The sequence below is a fragment of the Centruroides sculpturatus genome, unplaced genomic scaffold (assembly GCF_000671375.1).
Source record: "Centruroides sculpturatus isolate CEXI.00-Female unplaced genomic scaffold, Cexi_2.0 scaffold908, whole genome shotgun sequence".
Taxonomy (NCBI): domain Eukaryota; kingdom Metazoa; phylum Arthropoda; class Arachnida; order Scorpiones; family Buthidae; genus Centruroides; species Centruroides sculpturatus.
In genome coordinates, this window is record NW_019385435.1 from 22,246 (window position 1) to 38,382 (window position 16,137).

Here is a 16,137-nt window from a genome sequence, read left to right on the forward strand (position 1 = left end):
TTCACCTGACAATTATAGCCAAGCTGTCTTGCTGGCTTGACACCTTTCAATCTGATGATCCACATATTTTGGCTGCTCTGTAAGAGGATAAACTATAACAGGGCAGAGCAGATTGCCATGATTATAATAAAACTAAGTTAGATTCAAGGCTGCCAGGAATTATCTAAAAATTAAGATTCTTACAAATACAAAATTTGTTTTTTAAATTATGAAATGTGCACATAACCCTTTGATATTCAATAATTAATTCATTCCTTATCATGTGATGTACTTGTTAAATGACATTACTTGATTTTATAACAAAACTGAAACATTTTTTAAAGATGATGAATGTATTACATTGTTAAAAGTTTATCTAGAAAATTATAGTTTTATTTTTATTATTCATTTATTACATCATCAAATATATTATTATATATTAATAATAATAGTAATTACATATATCATTCTCACTACATACAATTTGTGTGTAAATGATAATTTTATTTTTATATTCCACATATTAATTTCATAATCTTGAATCCGTGCTTGATATAAATCACTATTTTAACATCAATAACAATCATTATTATTATCTTTGCTAAAATTGCCACATTATTTTCAAAATTGTGTTTTATTATTTATAATTATAATTTTTAGTTATTATCCTGTATAATTTATTTTTTAAATCTTGAAAGTATTTTTATATTAATTATAAATTCCTGCATTATAAAATATAAGTTCTGGTGTCTTGTCATTGTTAAAACAGCTGAATGCCAAAGGGTGTAATATAGAAATATTAAAATATTTATCAATTTTATAACTTCAATATAATAATTATAACTTAATGTTTTATAAAATTATCAATAGTATTTATTATATTCAGTTATATCTAAGATTTACATTAAAAAACAAGCACAATAGTTACATTACTGAATCAATTTCTTAGTATTTCACTTTTTTAAGATTCAAATATTCAAAAAATTTATAGATTTTTATTTATTTCAAACTAGCAGATCTATTTTATTATATGGTGCTTAAAAATACAAGTTGAACAGATATAATGAAATGTTTTATATAAATAAAAATTCTGATTTTTTTAATGTCAAGCTATAAATCTAATTATTTAAGTTTATAATGTGTGATGCTTATTTGTTTAAAAAGTAAGAACTAAATTGCACTTGAATTTTATAATTTTAGATTGAGCTTGTATCATCAGTATTCAGCACTGATTGCTTTATCTAAAATAAATATTGTTTTTAATTAGACTATAAATAGATACATTTATTAACTTGCAAACTTTCAAATGTAATATAAAATAAATTAATGAAATTATTTCTTCTTTAAAACAATTTTAAAATGTCAAATAAAATAAAATAAAATAAAATTCTACAAAAATTATTGATTAAAATTTTACATTAATAGTAGATTGTTTTGAAAGATTTTTTAAATATATAAACTTACTCAAAGATTAAGATGTAAAGTATATTAGATATTGTAAACTAAATCTTATGCATTTTTGAAAACATCAAAAAATTAAATTGGTGATATGATTATTATTTAGTTGAACAATTATAAATCTATTATATTGAAGTTATGTTATTTTATGCTTTTTCCAAATAATTTTTATTAAATATGTTTAAGATCAATGTAATAAATTTGAATTTATTTTTACTGGCAGCCCAGAATATTTAGTAAAGCTGTGAATTAAAATGTTTGAAAATAATAATTGTAAAGATAATTTAAATTTTGAGAAATTTAATAAAAATAAAACACAAATAAAATTATAAATAATTAAAATTGATATAAATTAATAAAAAAAATTATCATAATAAAATAGCTTAAGAATAATTAATAAATTAATTTAAATATCAAGTAAGCAATGGCTTCCACTTTAAAAATTTGTAAACACAAAATTAAATATCTGACTAAAATCATGTTAAAGTGCCTTTAATTGTTTGTAAAACAATTTTTTTTTAAATTTGTATTTACACTTATTTCTCATCAAAACATTGTTCTATAGCATCAATCTTATTCAGTTAAAACTATGATCAATTGAAAAAAATAACAGGAAAAAATAAAATATATTAATAAATAAAGAACAAAAATTAACTCAAAAAAATGAATTAAGACAAAAATTAGCAAAAAGAAAATCAATGTAATGAACATGAATATCTTGCAATGAGAACTGTAGTACAGTAACATTTTAGAAAGATTGCTATTATTATAATTAATTTGAAAAAAGAGAAGAGAATAGCTTTTGAATAAAACATTCATTCTGTTTTACCTGAAGTATTATTTCTGAATTAAACCAATCAATTTTAGGGAATAAATATTTTTAGATTTAATTTACAAAAATTATTTATTTTTATCAGGTACTTATGAATGTAAAAAATATCAAATTTAATTCATACTCTTTTTATAACTTTTTTTACACATTAAAAATTTACAAATGCATAGTTGTTGAGTAAAACAATTTGTACTGTACTGTATGTGTATTTGATTGTAGAATTACTGCATTAAAAAGCTACATTACTTTTAAATAATTTTCTAAAAGCATACAACTAACATAACCAGTTGGAAGTTGGACCTCACAAAAATTGTAGTAGTTACTTATAAAACATTACTGAATTTTATAATTTATACTAAAATAAAACATTGCTTTAGATTCTTTAAATTTATTATTAACAAATGAGAAGTTTGTGTTTCAAAAAGAGAACTATTTAAATATATATCTAAAAATATTGAAGAAACTTTATCTAAAATTTTTCTAACAAATTGTAGTTTTCATGTAATCAGTCATATAAGTTAATTTCAACTTAAAAAAGGTATAAAATGTAAATCATTATTTAAATATAATTATATCAATTATATATGGAAAATATTAAATGACCATATATCAAATTATGTAGTTGTTTCTTACTATAAAAATTCAAAATCAGAAATGTATACAGTAGAATGCATAAAATCAAGATTCCATATAGAATCAACTGGACTTTATATAGTCAAATCTTAATTTTTTTGTTTTTGCAGTACATTAAAAAGAATTGATTTATTCAATTCATTTTAATCACGTTAAAATTGATTTACTGAATTAAATCAATAAAGTTAAATTTTATGTAAATTTTTAAAAATCAATATTTTTCTAAAAATTTGGATTTAATGAATTAATTAATTACACTGTTACAATTTATTCAGAAACATCTTATGCCACAGTTGAAACAGTTGACTTATTATTAATATAAAGAAAGTATATCAACTCTGCTCCAAAAATTTCACTTAATAAAATATTCACATTTTGGTTTAGTAAGTTAATGTTTTCAATGTAAAAGCATTAACTTGTCTTCTCCTATGTTATTAAGGCTAAACAACTATTCATATACTAATATCATTCAATCAGCATTTCATTGTTAGCAATTCATGACATATAAACATCAAAATTTTTTCCAAAGATATTTCTAATGCTTAAAATGAAAATTATTACACAATATTTTTTAAACAGTTTTTAAAATTAAAATATTCTATTTCATAAAACATAGAGAGTTTAAAATTACATTATGAATACATTGCATACAGAATTTTGGAATGAACAGAATATAATTTTCTAATAATTCATTCAACAACTGAATTTATTCTTGATATGAACTGTATTATCATCATAATTTTTATTCATTGTATTAATTTATCTTTTAATGGAAGCTCATTGCTTATATTTAACATATGATTTATTTTGTATTAATATAAAATTTGTATAAAAAACTAATATTTAAAATCAAAGTTCAATAAAATTTTTAATGTTAAAAATTTCTCATCACCTGATATGTTGATGCTTTATGAAATATAAACAAGTGAAACATTAAATTACATGCAAGATCTTTTAAAATAAAATTTTAATGAAATTAAAATATCTTTATATTATCAAAAATGTTTAATATATCTCTATCCAATTAAGTTAACTAGATCAAGTTAATAATCTCCATAAATAAGCTTTATAATTTATATTTAATACATTTAAATGATTATAAAAATAAATTTATAAATTTTTGTATAAATTTAATCTATATTCTATAAATGTAATAAGAGTAAACATTAAAAACAAAAATTTCTTATTTATGTAATTTATGAAATTTATTATAATTATCAATTAAAACTGAATGTATTAATTTATAAAAATTTAAAAAAACTTACTTGCCAAACACCATTGTGTGTGTTATATGATCCTGCCAATGAGTAGAGAAAAATGCTAACATTGATGATAAGAATAGCACCAACATCATGAATGGAGCATTTCCTAGTTGTAAAGCAATAGATGCAGCAAGGACAACAAATACTATAAAATCAAGAGAAATAATTTGTTTGTTTAATCAAACTTTACTGTGGTATGTATAAAAAGCATTTTTATTATGATTACAACTTCCTGGATAAAATTTAAATTTTAATGAGAAAATAATGATGTTCAAGAAAGGTCTTTTTTTTTCAAACAAAAAATTTTAAATAAAGTTATTTGAAAATTTCAAAAGACAAATTCAACATTCTTCTTTAAAAATATATACTTACTAGTAGAAACAGCATCACAACCATGATCATACACTTCTTCAATCTGAGTATTCTGCACTTTCAATGCTTGTTTACCATCCATTGCATCTAAAGTTTGATATATAAAGAGTCCAACTGCACATAATAAAAATGTCCACCAAGGTGCCTGTTAGTATACAATAATAAAATAATTAAATATTTACACTAACACATTTAAAAAATATGAATTAAAAACAAATATTTTTATATTAAAAGTTTCACAAATAAAAATTATAAATAAATTAAGATACTAAAACTAATCAGGTTTTTATAAATCAATATTTTTTGTATTTTATTCTCTTTACTATGTAACTTTAAACTAACACTTTAACATATAACTTTAAAATAGGAAGAATAAACTCAATCCTTTTTTAGAAAAATTATTACATCTAAAATAAAAACAAAATGTTGAATTTAGAGAATTTATGTTTAATTTCTCATTTAGAATTACATATAAAAATAATACCAGTTTTATTCCAATAATTTAATTTTACAGAATATATCAGAAATACTTACTGAAAATTCTATATTTCTGTAATAATTGTTTTGGTATTAATAATTTTAGATAAAATAGTACAGTGTTTAAATCTATTAACTTTTTATATGTAAAGCAGATTTAAATAATATCATTATAAATCATTTACATCACAGTCTTTTGAAATCATGCAATAGACAAAAATACATCTTATATCAAAATTAAAAGTCATTCAAATATATACAGACATTATTTCATATCAACTGAGAAAGAAAAAAACCTCTCTTTCTTAGAAAAAGCATAAATTTAGGCAATGATTTAAACAAAATGATCATATTGTAATTTGTTGCTTATATAAAATTACATGAAACAAATGTTACTGCAGCTTACAAAAGCTCAATTTTCAAAGAAAGCAAGCTGTGAATGAAATATTATTTATTAAATACAGTCGAGTAGCCTCAAATGAAAGGTCAACTCTGTCATTTCCTAATGTGTGTGAAAAAAGACAAAGTGAGAAGACACTCTTATGAATTGTCTACTTTCTTAATTTACAAAATTTAAGAAAATTCTCAAACATTATTTAGCCTATTTTCAAAATGCTTGTATTAATTTTTTTTGTTTAATAATTAAAAAATGTCATTAAAAATACATTAAAAATTCTATACACTCATTTTTAATTTCTGATAAAGAGAAACAATTAAAAGACTGTATATATTAATCAGAATTCTTTTTTGTAACTATTTTATAAATGTTGTTCATTTGATTATATAAAAATATTGCAAAACTGAAAACAACAACAGGACACTCATATATAAGGTATATTTTAAATCTTACTTCTCCATCTTTTCTAATGATTATGATTATGTAGAAATAAAGTAATCAAGTTAAATAAAAGTGATGCCCATTATGAATAAACAAAATTCTCCAAAATTAATAACAACTGTCACAACTTATATATGTCAGAATAAAAAATAATTAGCACACTATATACAAAATAGTTAAAATATTTAAAAATTATTAAATATATTTACCTCTGTTCTAGCATCTGGACTATAATGAACAACTATTAAGCAACAAGCGATATTAATTATTAATCCTGAGCATGTTAATACACAAGGGGCAACAGATGTAGGAATATATCTAACCAACCATGTCCAAAACCTTAAAATAAAATTTAAAACATAATTAATTAAATTAAAAAATGTTTTTTATAAACTCAAAATTTAAATTAAATAAATCTTATCTAAATAATAAAAAAGATTCAGATATAAATTTTGTTTATTTATCTTTTATTTCTGTGTGTGTGTTATCATAGCTATTAAACATTTAATATTAAATGTTGTTTCAACCAAGTCATACTAAAATGATTATTAAATAAATCAAGTATTTAATTTCATGTACAGGTAACCCCTGTATAACACGGCACTTCTATAGCACGGATTCGCTCTAACATGGTTCGAGAATTGGTACCATCCCCCGTATAACACGGTACTTTTATAGCACGGATTCACTCTGACACGGTTCGAGAATTGAGTAAAACCCTCGTACAACAGGAAATGTAATAAATTTTTACATACTTAAGTAATAATAGTTCACGAAAATTATTATTTTCGTGAACTATTAGTACTTAAGTATGTAAATTTTCTCTTCTCGCCTTCTGTCGATACACGTGGTCCTTCTCGAAACTTGTTTCAATGTTGCCAGATCGCGACGCTTCTGCTTCTGATGTTGCCGAATGTTTTTCCCTTATTCCATACTTGCTTTATTCTTCATAAGTGCTTAGCACCATATAAGGAAATTTATAAAGACCTTTTAACTAGAAGCAAGCAATCTAAAATTACATACATTTTGCAAAAGGTAAAGCATGGATCTGAAGATAATGCAGAAAAATGCTCAGAGGATAAGGATAACTTGCCAAAAAGAAAACGCTCTCGGTTAATTAATAGTGTTTTTAGTGATGACGAAGAAAACATTGTTTAATTTATATTAATATGTATCACTTAAAAAAATTTTAATGAAGATATTTATCTTAATTATGAAAATATACTAGCATGTTTTTTAATTTTTGGAACCTAACCCTCCTTTTCGTATTAGTTCTTTGTTTCGTATAACACGGATTCGCATAACACGGCAATTTTTTGGAACGTAACTACCGTGTTATACGGGGGTTACCTGTATATATTAATTTTCAACATTTAAAATAACTTGTTTAAATGAAATTAGATACCATGCTATAGTAAACTAATACACACACACACAATATCTAAAGAATATGTACTATAGTGTAAATATATTTGCTACTATTTGATTCTGGGAGGCCATTGTGCTATGGTAGACTACTCAGAATATTTCTGCTTTACTTGTTTAACCTTTACGATTAGGCAAGTAAAGCAAGTGTGTAGTTGCGCAATATCAAGACTTTTTGTCTATTTTAGCAACATGCAAAAATATTTGATACTAACATGTCAAACCAGTCATTGTATAATGATCTGCTAAAACTAAAAAGTACCATGCCTTCATCACATATAGCATTTTAAACTGTAAAAAATGCAGGTTGTCATTTCAGATTGAAATAGGAACTTGCAATTACTTAACTGGTTTTAATTTTGCATCATGCAAACATATATTTGCTCTTCCATACTTTTTGGGGATTATAACAGTAATGAATTATATAAAGCACTGTATATAAAGTATTACTGTGAAAATAGATGAAAATGCTGAAAGGAAAAAGTACTGTACATGAAATTTTCATTTAAAACACATAATGATAACAAACTACCTCCAATGGATTTTGATGCACTTTTAAAATTTAATGTTTGCATACCAATTTTTTCAGTTTTACAAGAACACAGTGATGTTTTAAATAAAAAAACACACACACAATTTGTTTATTATCAATGGTACTTGACAAAAGCATTCCACAAGCAAGTTTGTCGTTAAAAAATATTCAAATTTGAAAAAAAAATTCCTGTTTTTACATAACCATGTTTTGGTCTTATTGCAGGAAACTATTCAACTTGAACTTGATACTCAAGAACAAACACAATCTTTGCTATGGAAAAAAAACATTCTATGAGGATACCATAATTAACTTCTATAACATTTGCATATCTAATTATTAATAATCTAATTATATTGCCTTGGCTGAACATCTTTATTCATATAACTTTACCACTCTTGAACACATTAAACCTATAGCATATGGCATATCATATAAGTCAATAATGAGAACATAATAAGAATAAAAAATCAGAATGGAACATTAAGACAGGTATTATAATTAATTCAAAATTTCCTTATTTATGTGCAACACCTAATGGTTTATTAATAAGTCAATTAAGTACTTGTTTGATAGAAATAAAATACATCTACAATCAAAATTTTTTTCAGAAACTCAAATAAGAGAGATCATATTTTCTAATAGTTCATACCAACAAATATGAATTAAATAACAAGCAAACATTATTTTCAAATTCAAGGACAAATGGCTATTTCTTGTTGTAAATATTTGTGTTTGTGTGTGTTTTTGTATTTAAACTGTATAAAAGTAAAGAATATTTGCATGTATGGTACATGCAAATATAATAGACATTCTTCTAAAAAACTGGATAGATATTCAAAGAAACAAAACACACACACAGATGTGAATATACTTTTCTACAGTTTAAATGAAGAACTATTTATTGAATATGTACATTTTAATTGCATTATCTAGAATGAAACTTGTTTTGAATGATTTTTATTTTACTCATTATTTTTCAAGACTAGCATGATTTACACAACATATAAAAGATTAATCACAAAGGATATATAAGCAAAAATAAATTTATGTTTAACTGCTCTGTATAATTCTTTGAAAATTAATAATAAAATTTACTATTACAATTTAAAATCTTTTTGACTCAAAGCATAAGTGAAATTGCAAACTTTTTTGCAGGTATTTTACTTAAAGTATAATTAATACAAAAGAAAAATTTGTTACAAAGGAAAAAATTTTGAAAACTTTATTAATATTGCATAAAGATGAATATGGAATTTTTCCTTCAAAATAATGTAAAAGCTTTATATGGAAAAAGCCAATTCCAGAATTAATTCTTAAATGGCTAACTAATTCATTTTCTTGAAACTGTGAAAACCTAAAGGCCCTGGGTCTAATTTAATAATTTTTATTAATAATGTTAAAATATTGTCACAAAATATTAATTCATTTTTGTGAGAAAACTAATGTTTTGGACGTGGGAAAGATAGATAGCAGATGTTACTTCCTTTGAGGGAAGTGGTACATCCTCTGTTTTTCCCTTATCCGCTAAAAATCTTGCTCAGATGAGAACTATCTACCCCTGTTGGATTCCCCTTTCATCCGTTCACACGAACGAGTTTCTAGCAGATGATTGGTCGTAAATCCTGAGATATAAGGGAAATTTGTCCGAATTCAAGGAGTTCAGCGACAGATCTGGAAGCGTCCAAACTCCACACATTTTCCTCCTGATGACCAACGCCCTTAGTCGAGTCACTTAGAATAAGTCCAGAGTCTACACTTAGAAAATTTACTTTGATATTGTGCACATATTGATCGCCCATGGAAAGAAGTAAATGAACTTTAATTCCAAAGTGTCCCTTGCCTACAGAGAAGACGACGAACGACCACTGAAACAGGTTGTATGTTTTATAATGATTTTGTGAGCTCTCTCTCTCGATCGCGAATTGGGTATAAGATAAGTATAGATATCATTCAATTTGTATATTATTTGTAGTAGTTCTGTCTCTCGTTCGTTCACATTTTTGTATGAGTTTATTTTCTTGTTTTATTAAATTTATTATTTCGTTTTTAATTAAAATGTCTCTTAATTTTGTGTCCGAATCAGATCTCATAGGCGTGTTTGTCCGCGGATCGATAAATTGACAAACTGGTGTCAAGATCTAGACTACACAGCCTAGATCATCCTTAAACATAAAAGCCCTCCTAAATAAATAAAAAAGTTGAGAGCCGATCTCGCGCCGTAAGTGGCGTAGACTTCGATTTACGCCCTGGCTAATCTCACAAAACTCTTCAACTAAAAACTTCTTCAAAAATTGGCATTACAGCATTACATCCCATGTTACTAAGTTCTTTTGCAACAGTAAAACCACAATCAACAAGATTATCACCATCTTTTTCTAAAAAAGACAAAACTCCACAATTAAGAAAAATTTTTTATCAGAAGCAGAACAGTACTATAAATCTGATATAAAAAAATACTGCACCTAATGGTGCAGTATTTTTTTATATCAGATTTATATTTTATATTAATATTAGATTTATATTTGCAATATAGTAAAGAGTCTAATAAGTATTGTACCTGATGGTACTGTACAATATTATTAGACCTTTCATAGTATTACAATCTGTATAATAGCTAATAGTTCGTTTTGCTCTAAAAGATTAAAAGGGTTTTGAATTGGAAACTCTACACAATCTAAAATTACTCTACAATTAGAATTATATTAAATTCAACAGGCAAACATTTGTTATGTTAGACCAAATGTTAGCCATATTTATTTTAGCATATAGAGACTAGTTTGCAAAATATTCTTGACACTCAATTCTGAAACTTTGAATAGAAATTCTAAAATTCATTTGAAATTCTAACATTACAGAATACATATATAATGTTAGAATTAAAAAAATAAAATAGTATAAAAAATTTACTTAAGATAATTGGAAAGATATCTACCTTACATTCCTAAAACAAAACTTAAAAAACTAGCATATTAATCTGTTCTAAAAAAAATTACACTAATTTAAGTTTCTGAATGTTTTTCTTCTTTAAATGAAGAAAAATAGGTTAACAAACAGGTTTAACAAGCTGTGTCTTAGTTTACTAAATATTCTTAAATAGGAATCTTAAAAATTCAATGAGTGAAAAAAATTTATGATTAAAAGTGAATGCGATAGCAATATAGAAAATACAAAAATAATATAAATGTTTGATTAACTTTCATAACCTAGAAAGTTTTAAGGAATATATTGATTTTAAATATATGTACATGTTCTCCCAAGAAAATGTTTTAAATTATGTTAGTTAATGTAAATTTCTTTATAAACTGATGTTTATAAAGAAATGACAATTATCAGAATTTTGAACCATAAAGAAAATACTGTAGATCAAATTGGTAACTGTAAATTTTCATCTGTAATTATTGAAAACAATAGTCTCTCTATAGTCTGTCACTTAACAGTCCAACAGGTATAATAATCCAACACTCTGCAGTGCCATGCACATGAAATTTGTGTTACCACTTGTTAATGTATGTAACAGAGAGACTGATGTATTTGTATACTATAGTCTATTTATCCTAACTTGGCACCTACTGTAAACAAACTAAGACACACCTCCCATTGTTTATTGGCTTAAACCCACGTCCATCAATTAGAAACCGCGTTGCATCTCATTCGTCCGCAGAAAATAGTCGTTCATTATTTATAAAATCATTAATGAAATACTAGTCACTTAACAATGATTATAAATGTAATTATTTCATACTTGTTAAATTACTATTTTAATGAATATTTGCACATTCCGAATCACTAAAAATAAACTTTTTCCGGTCATGAGCACTATAATGTCTTGGTTTCGTTTTCCATTCATTACAATAACTATCATTATTTCAAACTGTGTGTTGTCGAACAAATAACTGAAGAAAGACAGAGAAAATGTATCAAACATATAGAAAAAGAACAACAATGAATGTGGGAACTTGTTGAGATTTTAACACGTGCAGAAAAAGGGGCTTAACTGGTCAACACGTGTCTAGCCACTTCCAATTGTGATTTGACCAATGAAAATCTCTGGAGGATTAATACGACAAAATCTTTGTTTACAGTAGGTGCCAAGTTACGATAAATAGACTATAGTTACTAGTGTGTCACCTGTGCAATCAGCAAAACAAGCACAATTGTGATTAATACAATAAATTAATCTGTGAACCAAATGTTTCTCTACTGTACAGTATGTACGTACAGTACATACATACAAAATCCAGTAATCCAACATCTGCCAGTCCAATCATGTCAGATTACAGAGAATACATTCATAAAGTCAAATGAGTTAAACGTGCTAGTAATGAATAGTTCGAAAAGTAGTAGTCTCGCCCAGTGCACATGCTCTGCAGTGATGACATTTCGAACGAAACTCTAATGAATCTAATTTTCTAACTCTAATAACTCTAATTTTCACGAAGGAAAGAGTTAGTTTACTTCGTTAAGAAAATGGCATCCAACGATATCAATGCTTCTAAAGCTACTTTAGTGTTTAAATTGTGAATTAAAAGGTAAATGATTGAAATTACTGTTCACCCAAAGCAATCTAAGAAAAATATTTTGGATAAGGCTGCACTAGCAATATTAATTTCTTCGATTTTAAAACATCCATTTAGTTATAAACAAATTGTTCGAAAAGTCTAATGAAATAAGAATAACTATGACGTCATTCTCGTTTAACTTGTTCGACTTTCCGAATGTACCCAGAGACTATACTGCACTCTAGAATGATTGATATCTAAAAGATATTGCAATATGAAAAGAAATACACTGAATTATAACTAAGAGAACAGAGCTTTATAATAACCGAGATTTAATACACTACTAATCTGTTAAATAGAATAAATCTAATTTTTATTGGCAGTTACATCTACTGAGTATAAATCAAAAATATTGAGGAAAAAGAAAATATTTGGTCATTTTTATAACCATTTAATATTTCGGTTTATTCATCCAAGAAACCCCATTTATGTCCTTCGAATCCAATCCTCAGAAAATATACAATTTTCCTAATATCGTTAAAAAATTATTTTTAAACTTTCAATGTATAAATTCAAATAATTTATATTTGTCTTTAATATGAATCCATCAATGCAAAAGCTTTTAAATTTAACTTTTCAAAGTTTCTTATTGCAATAATATTACATCTTTTACATAGGAAAAAATTATTTTACATAAAATACTCTGTAGATTATTATATTCTAAGAAATCTAAAAATGTTTTCAGGGATGAAAAATTCAGATATCAAAATGAACATAATGTGGAAATTAAAATATAAAAAAAATTATGAAATAAACTCATAATGAAACAGAATTTCTTAATATACAAATTATATAAAAATTATAATTTCAATATGATTTTTATTAAAAATACCTGTATCTTAGAAATGGAGAACTTACTAGAAAAAAAATTGGTTAACCTAAACATAAACCAAATTTATTTCCTAAACATTGGCTGAATTAATAAATGCACTTTTAACAGTGGATGAAGTTTAAAGAACCTGAATAAAGAACATTTTCACATGTCTGGCATATATTAGTCTCTTACATCAACTGCTGCCATTACAGCCCACCTCACTACTTGTTTACTCTATCAAAGTTTATCTCTTCATTCTTCCTTCTGACACTAGCATTCCATTGTCCATATCCGAACATAGTCTGTTAAATATCAAAAATGTCAGCACTTTTTAAACTTTGCTCACTGTTAAATGTGCATTGATTAATTCAGCCAAGTAATCACAGTGGCTAATTCATCTTCATTCTTAAACATTCTTAATCTGCACTGTTTGCTTTTTTGAAGATCAAAACAAAATATTCTGCTTTAGGAGTTTAACCAAAATTTTTCATTTTGATCCCAAAAAAGCTGCATGTGTATATATAGTTGAACTGTATGTTAACATATGTTATTATATATATAATATTGCAAGTTCTTTGATACAATCATAAGTTGTTTGTGCTAAATATTTCCAAAAACATTTCGGGAGTAATAAATTAAATTTTTATAAGAAAATAGTTTCTGTATATTTAAACAAATTTCATAATGATAACTGCTTACATTTACATTTTTAGTAATATGAATTATTTCAGAATGTTGCTTTATTGTTGCATTGTTTTCACCATAATAATAGTTTCAGGTTAATACAGGATATGCCAGAAACATCTAATGATTTTTAAATTTGAACAATTTGCAAGACACGATGGCCATTTACAAAATGTAACTGTAATACATATTCATTCTCTATTTTAAAAAATGTACCTGAGCAAAGCAATTAATATTTAAGTCCTCTGAAGTATTACTTTATATTTAAAAATATCTGGTGTTTATAGCACAACCTCTATGATGATTTATTCACAACAAAAAGGTTGAATGAATAAAGTCACAATAATAATAAAATTTACATTAAAATTATGAAATTTATTAACACAAACTTTAAAACATGTAATGGAATACCTATTTATACTGTCAATAAAATATATTTATCATAATGTTATTATGGAGGTTTTGATGAATCATTTTCTAAAATAGCTTTTCAAAAACATCTTTAAAAATTAATCTGATTACTAATAACAAAAAGTATATGCATTTCTACTGTACATGTACTGTACTGTACATACAGAGGTTGATATAGGCCCTATATACTGTACCTTTGTAGAAATAAGAGTTCAAGGACAGAACCTGCACTGGCATGATATTCATAAGGATATCTTCTTAGATAATCCATTTGATCAGCAGGTAGAACCCAACCACCACCAAACTCTCTGGTATGTTTCTCTTTCTTATTCATACTTGCCATCTTTAAAATAGAGAAAAAATATATATTATTATTAAATTTATATACATTAATAAATGTTCTTGAGTATTCACTTATTAACTGTAATTATACACTGATACATCACTTTTGTTGTTGATTGATCACAAGGTCATAGTAATAATTAATCAATTACATTTAAATATTTTCAAACTAATAAATAATTTTAAAATTAGCTAATTATTCTATTTGTAATGTTTCAACTATTCCACAACTGAAAACAGCTCTCTTTCTTTCGAATGTCGTTTCACCATCGCTTGCAGCCAATTTTGTATTTACTGACGTGTTCCCTCATTGGATAGAATCAAATTATACGTCATCGATATGTCATATAAAAAATTTTCCAAGTAAACTTCCTATTTGTTAATCTAAACACGATAATGATGACGGAAAATTACTGTGAGAAACTGTATCTGTAAACTCGTTTATTTTTTAAAACATTTTTATGTACTGTACGTGTTTTCATTTCGCAATAACTTTTAAACTAAATAAGTAAATAAAAAAAAATAAAAAAAAGAAAGAAAGAAAAATAAGCTGTAAATACAATACAAATAAATTTTGAGTCAAAATGTGTCATTTATACACACACATGATGATGCACATATTTAATTTTGTATTTGTATCTAATAAAATGCATGTTTTTAAATTAAAAAAAAAAATGGGTCAATGTAATACCAAATATAAATCATAATTATTATAGCCCATCCCATCTGGGATATGGGCATGACAATATATATGTATACTATGTACTGTATATATGCATGTTGTATAGAAAACTCAACTATTTAAAATATATACATGCTAAAAATGAATTAAATCAGATGCCTTTAAACAGTTAAAAAAGCATATTCTGTATAATTTATATTTTACATAGATACAAGGGAGTGAAAAAGTGGGTATATAGCCTACAGTTGTTATTTTGGAAAAAAAATAGAAGAAAAACATTTATCTTTATACATAAATTAAATCACAAATAAGGAATATGAAATAATAAAAGATAATAATAATGATGAGCACCAAACATCTGTATTTATCAGATTCACAACTGTATGTCAACTTTCCATCCCCCTGTGTATATGTATTTATGTTTACCTATAAAATATGGGAAAGAATAATTTAACTGTAAAAAAATAAATTCTGGTATTCTGAATTATTCATCCAGTTAATTTACTTTGTCAAATGTTTTAAAAGTGAAGTAAGTAAATTAGACTAAGTGTTCTACTTTCTATCCTTGTAAACTGTAATTATTCTCTGTAATTGAGCAACAATTAATTATTTCATCAATTTTAAAACTATAAAATTTTATTGAAATTTTTGGTAATTTTGGGACATTAGCAATTTATTAAAATACTGAATATATAGCTTTAATCATACTATAAATTTAGTGCATATAGGGAAGTAATTATAACCTTTGAAACTCAATTTGTGCTTTAGTTAAAAACTAAAAAGCAATGAAACATTTTAAACAGCTTTATAATGCATTTATTTCAGCAATTAAAA

The 16,137-nt window shown here is 24.9% G+C and overlaps 1 protein-coding gene across 3 annotated transcripts in view; it reads right to left on the reverse strand.

Annotated features, from left to right (window-relative positions):
• Positions 1–16,137, reverse strand: part of LOC111638957 (cholinephosphotransferase 1-like) — a 31,346-nt gene that overhangs the window by 14,918 nt on the left and 291 nt on the right. Inside the window, exons 1-5 of one of the 3 annotated variants that reach the window (XM_023384737.1) lie at positions 14,726–14,743; positions 14,474–14,622; positions 6,061–6,190; positions 4,537–4,681; positions 4,168–4,309 (exon numbers count right to left, since the gene is read on the reverse strand). In XM_023384737.1, coding sequence (XP_023240505.1) covers positions 4,168–4,309; positions 4,537–4,681; positions 6,061–6,190; positions 14,474–14,622 — 566 coding nt within the window. In that variant the 5' untranslated portion in view covers positions 14,726–14,743. Of the gene's footprint in view, positions 1–4,167; positions 4,310–4,536; positions 4,682–6,060; positions 6,191–14,473; positions 14,623–14,701; positions 14,744–16,137 lie in introns of those variants that run through there. The other 2 variants (XM_023384736.1, XM_023384735.1) reach the window with 2 other exon arrangements.